An 8968-nucleotide genomic window follows, 5' to 3' on the forward strand; every position below is an offset into this window, starting at 1 on the left:
AGAAGGCAATCGTTTTTATTTCATTCTTCTGTGGCAGCATATCACATCCTTAAATTTCTCTTAAATTTAAAATATTTCTATTCTAGCTCTTTGTACAAGAAAAATCTCACTTTTTAAAAATATCTATCTATTTACATAACCTCAAAATCAAAGCAGCAACAAGTATCATTTCATCGGCGGTAGAAACGGTTCCCGCTCGCTCGGACTCGCCCCTCCAAAAAACGCAAAATGTCCTCCAACAGCTGGTGGAGCACCGCCTTCGGCGGCTTCCCGCTTCTCGCGGCGATCGCGCGCCCTCCGGTTCTGGAACCAGATTTTGACCCGGGTGTTGGTTAGTTCTAGGCTGTACGCCAGCTGGTTTGCCTCTTCGGAGCTCAGGTAGGTTGACACTTTGTACGCATCCTCGAGGGCACTCAGCTGGGACGGGGTGAAGGGAACACGGGGAAGACGACCGGGAGTGCGTTTGACGGGGCCGGCTTTTTGCGGACCTGTGGGATAGAGGGAGAAAGAGTAAGGGAGGTTAGGTTTGTATTTAAATTTGGTTCATTCTTGCTCTACTGCTAGTACTTTTACAAAATCTATTACAGTACTTGTTCAGTAAAGATAACGTAACATGAGCCCAGTTAAGAAGCAGTCAAATGTAAAAAAACAATAACAAAGCAAATCACCTCCGTGTACGCACGAGAGCAAACAGCAGTGAAGTGCTCAGTGCTCCATTGTTTTTTCGAATTTTTTCACCATAGTTGATTGTGATTACCCGCGAGTTTGCTTCTCCAGCATGCCAAAGGCCGGCCGTGGCCGTGGCAGTTCGAGTGCGGCCTCGAAAAACCCGCCAAGTTCGTCTACCGGCCGTGTGCAAAAAGGTAAACAAACCAACGCCGTGTCGGCCGCCATCGCGCAGGGGAGCGTGAGCGCAGATGGAATCGACAAAAAGTATCTACATCCCGGATACGTTCCGAGATCACCAATTCGAACCCGTTCCGGTACTTCCGGTGTCACGACCAGCGGCACATCAACATCCGCCAAGGCGTCATCCATAAAGTACGTACGCTCTTAGGGGGGGAGGGTGGTTATCGTAGGTGTGACAAGATGTGACGAAGGGGGGAGGGGGGGGGGTTTGCGAGACTGTGACGTCACGCTAGGTTTTTTGTATGATTGCATAATATTATTTAGAAGTATCACATTATAATTGATTATATAAAAAGTCACATTTTTTTATTCAGCTGAAACTTCAATATTATGCAAATTCTTGCTCGATAAAAATAAATGCTTTGTAAGCAGGGTGTTCATAAGAAAACTGCTATAAATGGTTTGAACTTATTAGATACAAAGCTATGAAAAACAGTTTTCAAGATTGTTTAATACTTGAATGTTATACCAGGTCTTCTTATTTTTAAAAGATACAATACTGTTTTTTTAATCGCAATTAGGTATATTCTAAAAATGAATAATTAGCAAAAAAAGTTATATTAAAATTGGCAAAAATACCAAAATTATGAGAGTTTAATGAAATAGAAACTATAAAAAAAAATCCCAAAACAAAGGGGGGGAGTCTGGCAAAATGTGACGTAGTTTTTGAGGGGGTTCAACCTTTCGTGACAAAGTGTGACATAGGGGAGGGGGGGGGGGGTTAATTTTGGCCGATTTTTGCGTGACATACTTTATGGATGACGCCCAACATCCCCATCAGGAACGGAACTACCGACGACGACGACGATGACGGGCGTGCACGGAAGAAAGTGTCGACGTCAAAAAGGAACAACTCTCCAGCGGAACGTAGACCACCTCCAATTTATGTTTTGGACACGTTGGCGGACGATGTTGACGAGTTGCTGGAAGGTCTCGGATATTGTCTAAAAATCGGTAAGACGACAGTGTAAGTGATCCCACTGAATAAAAAGAATTTCGACCTGGTGATTGAAGAATTGAAGCGTACACAGTATAAAAAATCATGGTAAAATTTCATCTAAAAAGGAGTAAATCTTTTATGTCAGAAAAAAGCTTTAATTTTACTTCTAATAATATGTAAATTTACATCTGGCAGACGCTAGGAAAAAATATCTGTAATCCCAAAAAAATATCAAACCGGCGATAGTTATATCTAGCTTACTAAGTCCGCGCCCCATCCCGCACGGCCAACTCGCCGCTGTGAAAACTGGACGATCAAAACCAATGTACCTCTATGCACGTATATGCAGTAAATACAGTATACAATGTACGAAGCACATAGAGGTACATTGGCTTTGATAGACCAGTTTTCACAGCGGCGAGTAGGCCGTGCGGGATGGGGCGCGGACTTAGTAAGCTAGATATAACTATCGCCGGTTTGATATTTTTTTGGGATTACATTTTTTTTTCCTAGCGTCTGCCAGATGTAAATTTACACATTATTAGAGATAAAATTAAAGCTTTTTTAGGACATAAAAGATGTACTCCTTTTTAGATGAAATTTTACCATGATTTTTTTTACTGTAGCAACTTCAACTTCTACACATTCAACCCCGAGAAGCCCCTGTTAAGGTCGTCTTGCAGGGTTATCAAGACCGTCCGATCTCTGACCTAAAGAAGCACCTTTCGGACGCCGGAATAAAACCGCGGGAGATCAAAGTGCTCTCGCGCAAGACAACGGTAACAGGTACACACACACTGTACCTGTTGTACTTCGACCGCGGCACCGTCAAGATCCAAGACCTGCGGCGGACTAAGACGTTGGACGGTTTTTGGGTAAACTGGCGGTTTTACTCCAAGAACCCGACGGACGTAGCGCAATGCCACCGTTGCCAGAAATTTGGCCACGGCTCGCGGAACTGCAACCTCCGGCCCCGCTGCGTGGAGTGCGGTGAGTCACACCTCTCGGAGGCGTGCGCACTGCCACGAAAGGCGGACTTGGGGGACAAGGCAGAACAAACCAAACCGCGCGTAAAGTGCGCGAACTGTGACGGCAACCATACCGGCAATTACCGCGGATGCGTCGCGCGCAAGGCCTACCTCGAGGAGCAGGAAAAGAGGAAGAAGAAAGCAGCAGCGTCCCACCCTCCTCAGCGAAGTACGAGCGCAGCCGTTTCTGCAGCTGGTCAGCTTACGGTTCCAGCGGAAAACTCAGCGTTCCCTCCTGGTTGGGGGCGTTCGTTCGCCAGCGTGGTCGCTGCCGGTAGCGGCAGTACGGCCCAGCAAGAAGTCACCGGGGAAGATCTCTTCACCCTGCCGGAGTTCTTTGCTCTCGCGGGGGAGATGATGACGCGGTTTCGGAGCTGCCGGAACAAGGCGGAACAATTCCTGGCCCTTGGGGAACTGATGATCAAACACATCTACAATGGATAAATAACCTGTGATCTAGATATAAGCTTTCTCTTCCTCTATCCCTTTTCCATTGCAATTTCTGTAAGTTTTTTTTTTAAATTTCTTACTCTTGCTAGTGCCTTAGTTAAAGAAATAATTGTTCCAAAATGGATTAAGATGCAACACACAGCTGAAAGGAACTCCAAAACTCTGTTATGCACTTCAAAATAACTCATTGTATCTCGATTATTCACCAATAAAACCGAATTGAATTGAAATTGTTAAGCATCACTAATTTGAAAATGAAACTGGTAATTTTGGAATTTATCATAACTTGTAACTTAATCGAGTACTAATAAAAAAACAACTCTATTTACCAATGGCGTTGGCCTTGTGAAAACTAACCAGAGAATACAATTTTTAGACCTAGTCCTCAATTTCCGTTACTTAACACTTAAAAAAAACTACTCACGTGGCAACTTAGGCGGCCGATAGCGCGTATAGTACAACCAATCAAAGCTTGGCATGCAGTTCTGCAGATAGCTCGACGTAGTCGTTGCACTAGCCGTAGTATTCCTATCCACTTCCGGTTCTCCTCCTAGCGCCGCCACCGATACCCTCGGAGTCCTCCGATCTTCCACCACAATTTCCTCGTCCTCTTCCGAAGAACCTCCCCGCGCTTCACTATCGTCACTGTGACTTGGCGATTCACTGTGGCAGTACGATGTCGAACTCCTCACCCCAAAGGACTCATCCTCACTGCTCAACTTCCGGCGCTTCCGATACCGTTCCCCGGCCCGCGTCAGGATGTGCTCGATACTGAAGTCACTACTCGTGGTTGTCGCTGGTGAAGCCATCGTTGCCACCTGGGACGAACTTTTCATTTTACACTCACTAAAACTTGATGATGATTCCCCCAGGAGGAGCGAACGGATCCTCACAGGACGAGTACCCGGCACGGACTAATCAGGACACGCATCTCGGTACCACTTTTTATCCCGGCCACTCTTCGTCATCTTTGATCATCCTTCTCCTCACCACGAGGACGTGGTTGTGGTGGTGGTGAAGCACACCCATCAGTTGCATATCCCTTTTCCAGGGGGAAAAGTTTGGTCGTGTCCTTTTTCAGCGCCCAGCTCGTCGAGGATCCTTTTTGGGCTGGCTTTTCAACGTGCCGAAAACACACACGCACGAATGCGTAAATACGCATGTTATACCTGGGTTCGGACCTGGCGCTAGTCAGGACGGATTTTAAATTTAAATTACAATTATTTTACTTATTTGGCTGTGATTTTCTATTTTATTTTTTTTTCAAATTTAATTATCGAACGTTTTTGAAAATATTCTCTCTGTAAAAGTCAAAGCAGCGAAAGTTTGCTGTAGAGTTCCCTCGGCAATTGACACACTCAACGCGTCCCAGTCACGACGTTCTAGCTTTAGCAGGGCTAAATATTCTTAAATTTAGGGGTCTGGAGGTGAAATTGGGTCATACAAGTTTCTGCAAATTTGAGGCTGGTTCAATAGGGTGTAAAATGGTTGTATGGAAAAAATAAAGTTGAACAAATTTAGTGAGCACAGCAACTTTTCAGTTCCTTTTGGGGTCCTAAACAACTCCCTAAAGTTTGGGAACGATTGGTTAAGTCCCCACTTTGCGCAAAGCGATTCAATTTTCCATATAAATTTGAATGGGGCAAACCATTTTTTTTGAACTTAACCAATCGTTCCCAAACTATAGGGAGTTGTTTAGGACCCAAAAGAAACTGAAAAATGGATGTGCTGGAAAATCGATTTTGTTATCACACCCTACTGGTTCAACTTGGTCGTAAACTTTATTATTTCCAAAAAAAGGGTAGGTTTGATAATTTTCCGAAAAATGAAGAGAACAAACTGAATACGCACGGAATAGTATGGAATCATAATAACCGTGGAAAAGAAGGAAAAAGTTTCCATTAAATTTTGATAAGTTTTAAAAATTAGTTAAATATTATTCAGAAAATTTTGATGAATAGTATATTTTTTTGCAATTCCGCTGTGAAACTGTCAACTTTTCCTGTCCTTCTGGAAAAACGAAACGGCCTACTTTTCCCTACCAAAAGTAACAGAATGGAAAATTCATACCTTTCAATACCAGTGCTGAAAAGTTCTACTTTTCAACACTAGTATCGAAAAGAAACGTTTTTCAGTATTTTTTTTTGTTTTGACGGGTCCATTTACTAAACACATGGATGTTTGACATAAAATTCCATTCTAGAAGCGTTTTTCGGATTTGCAAACAAATGTTGTAAGCAACTCGTTGCAAAACTTTATTTTTTCAGCACTCGTCGTATTTATTCAACTCGGTAAATCTCGTTGGATAAATGTACGATTCATGCTGAAAAAATCTTGTTTTTGCAACACAGTACAAAAATTTTGTGTAAAATCGCATGCACATCACCTTTGTGTGAAAAAGCATGTAATATGGTATGAAAAAACGTGTACACAAAAAGCATGTACAAAATAAAAATAAATAAATTTTTCACACCTCAAAAATAATTTCAATCTGATGAGTGTCACATTCAGATTACCAAGTCCGCGCCCCAACCATCTCGGCTATCTTGCCGCTGTGAAATAGATTGGATCAACAAACTTTAAGTTCCCCGTATATGAGCAATTCTCTACAAAATCGGTCTTTTTTTAGAATTTTAATTTTTGTATATTTTAATTCGACTGAAACTTTTTTGGTGCCTTCAGTATGCCAAAAGAAGCCATTTTGCATCATTAGTTTGTCCATATAATTTTCCATACAAATTTGGCAGCTGTCCATACAAAAATGACGCATGAAAATTCAAAAACCTGTATCTTTTGAAGGATTTCTTGATCGATTTGGTGTCTTCGGCATATTTGTAGGTATGGATATGAACTACACTGAAAAAAATGGTACAAGGTAAAATAAAAATTGGTGATTGTTTATTTAACTTTTTGTCACAAAAACTTGATTTGTAAAAAAAACACTATTTTATTTTTTTTTATTTTTTGACATGTTTGAAAAAAAAATCCGATCTTTTCGAAAACTAGTCTTGATTTAAAAATTTCGAAAATATTGTTTTCGAAAAGATCGGAAAATTTCACGAATGTTTTATATTTTAACATTGTAAATCAGACCATTAGTTGCTGAGATATCGACGTTAGAAAATGGTGGGTTGTTTGGGTGAGACTTAGAAAGCATCAATTTTCCTGTTTTTAAACACTTGCATGGCAACATCTCAGCAACTAAGGGTCGTATCAACAAAGTTCAAATAAGAAAAATATAGAGAATTGTCTCAGCTTTTCAAAAATATTTTTTTCAAAAGTGGGCAAACATGTGCACTTATTTAAAAAATGAAAAACTGCGACTATTTTCAAAAAAGTCACCTAAATATGGATTTAACTCGAAAACGGTGCACTTTATCAAAATTTCACTGAAGTACTTTTTGATTGCAAATTTGATTTTACATCGAAAAATGAAGTTGAAATATTTTTGCGACCAATATTTCGATTTTTTTGAAAAAATCAGTATAGGCGCTAAAAAAGTTTCAGTCGAATTAAAAAATATTTAAAAAAATCGAGAGATCGAAATCTGAGAGAACTGCTCATATAGTTAATTCAGTATACAACATAGGGAAACATACTGCTACATCGGCGTTCAGCATTACCATTACAAGGCGGTGAGATAGCCGAGATGGGTGGGGCGCGGACTTGGTAATCTGAGTGTGACCGTGTGACTCTCACCCGATTGATGTCAGTTGTGCAATATTTATTTATTTCTTTCTATTGTACATGTCTTTTGTTTACACATTTTTTTTAAATACATTATTACATGCTTTTTCTCACAAAAAATCCAATGGAAAAATCGCATGCAAAAGCATGCACATCACGCATGCTTTTGCATGCGATTTTTCCATTGGATTTTTTACTGAATAAACTATGATTTCGAATCGGAAAATCGAATGCATTTTCGGATTCTTTGTGAATTTTGCAAATAATAAATATTATGTTGCATTTTCATTACAATTGATTTCATAGAAAATAGAAAAACTTTTCATTCGTGCTCCGAATTCATTTTAAAATCTAGATTTTTTTATAATGGGTCCTATAAACACTTAAAAGAAAATAGCTTATAGAACCTTTCCAAAAATAAAACAAATCTAGAAATGTAATATGAACCGATAATTTTGTAAACAAATCAATTTTTAACGAATTTCGTGTAAAATTCTGACTTTTTAGCAATTTAACCTAAAGTTTATATGTGTTATGTAAAAAGCTTAAAAACTTAGTAAACTTATTGTACAACCATTTTTTTTCTTAAAAACTATATCGATAAACTTATTGATGGTTCATTTGACGTAAAAATAAAATTTAAAAACAAAAATCAAAAATAAAAAAAATCGCTCTACAGCATTGCCTTGGCGTTCTCGATTGCGAGATTCCTACTCGAAACTAGGTGTCCGAAGACTTGATTGTTGAGGCAATTGCAAACCTCTTTTTACACCTTAGCTTCCATCCACCCCGGGATTCGAACTGACGACCTTTGGATTGTTAGTCCAACTGCCTACTAGCGACTCCACCGAGACAGCACTCAGGGAGACGACTCCTACATCTGGACTGAGCTAACGTCCTAACCTCTAGGAATAGACCGGGCCAACATTTACTTCCCCGTCCCACGGAAGGCGTGATCAGACAAATCTCGTCTCGAAAAATGCCACCGGGACCTTCTCTATCGAAACCGACTACTTTTTCTCTATCGAAACCGACTACTTTATCGACTTCATTTTGCTGGACGAAATAGGACGCCTTCTATTTTTAGACGATGACTCAGCACTTTTCCACTCTTGCACTTAAAAAAAACCAGATGGCAGCACGATGTAACGCCAGGGACGCTCTCTCATTCCCTCAACAAAACGTAGGCACAATTAAAATTACCAACGCAGTTCAACGGGTCGTAATCCGTGGTCGGTCTCCAATCACATCTCGAGATCTTTTTATACAGTTTTCTAAGAAAACTAAAAAATCTTCGGCGAGTTTGCGTGAACAAGGAAAAAATCATGTTTTTGCTGACAATCACGAGATAAAATAAAAGAACTCTAAACCTCCAACCCCCCAAAATAAAAGAACTCACGAGCTATAGTTAAGGTGGCTGTCTGATATTCTGGTGCAAAAATCATCAAATGATAGTTCATTTACAACACTGAGTATAAGTGTTAAGTTCTGAACAAATCCGTTTTTCGATCGGTTCTCGATCCATTTGAGAATTATCAAATACAAAAATGCGTTACTGAAAAACAATGACAGTTTGATTAGTTTCAGAGAATTGAGAACGTATTGCAAATTAATCAGAGACATGGTGCAATAGGGTGTAATATGGCTGTATGGTAAAAATAAAAGTTGTCCAAATTTAGTGAGCACAGCACTTTTTCAATTCCTATTGGAGTCCTCAACAACTCCCCAAAGTTTGGGACCGATTGGTTTACTCCTCACTTTGCGCAAAGCGATTCAATTTTCCATATAAATTTGTATGGAGAAAACCATTTTTTTTGGATTTTGATATTTATTAAATCCACGTTTTATGCTATATCAAAACCGGACTAATATTCGGATGCTCTGGAATCTGCTCTACAACTTTCCATAAGCTAGCTTGCCCCTAAAAAAAGATACAGCGTGTTCAAAACTCGTC

General features: G+C 40.0%; 1 protein-coding gene across 1 annotated transcript; it reads right to left on the bottom strand.

Annotated features, from left to right (window-relative positions):
- LOC6035060 (homeobox protein engrailed-like ceh-16) lies at positions 1-4184 on the bottom strand. The gene is made up of 2 exons (XM_001845244.2): positions 3752-4184; positions 1-488 (listed from the first exon to the last, which is right to left on the bottom strand). Exons 1-2 carry the CDS (start codon positions 4161-4163, stop codon positions 166-168), a joined length of 735 nt encoding a protein of 244 aa, XP_001845296.2. The 5' UTR covers positions 4164-4184; the 3' UTR covers positions 1-165.
- Between the last annotated feature and the right edge of the window lie 4784 nt (positions 4185-8968).

The sequence above is a fragment of the Culex quinquefasciatus genome, chromosome 1 (genome assembly GCF_015732765.1).
Source record: "Culex quinquefasciatus strain JHB chromosome 1, VPISU_Cqui_1.0_pri_paternal, whole genome shotgun sequence".
Classification (NCBI taxonomy): Eukaryota; Metazoa; Arthropoda; class Insecta; order Diptera; family Culicidae; genus Culex; species Culex quinquefasciatus.

Coding starts and splice junctions, on each gene's coding strand:
- LOC6035060 (XM_001845244.2), bottom strand. CDS start 4,163: ATGAAAAGTTCGTCCCAGGTGGCAACGATGGCTTCACCAGCGACAACC. Junction 489..3,751: donor TCGGCCGCCTAAGTTGCCAC/GTGAGTAGTTTT, acceptor TCTATCCCACAG/GTCCGCAAAAAGCCGGCCCC.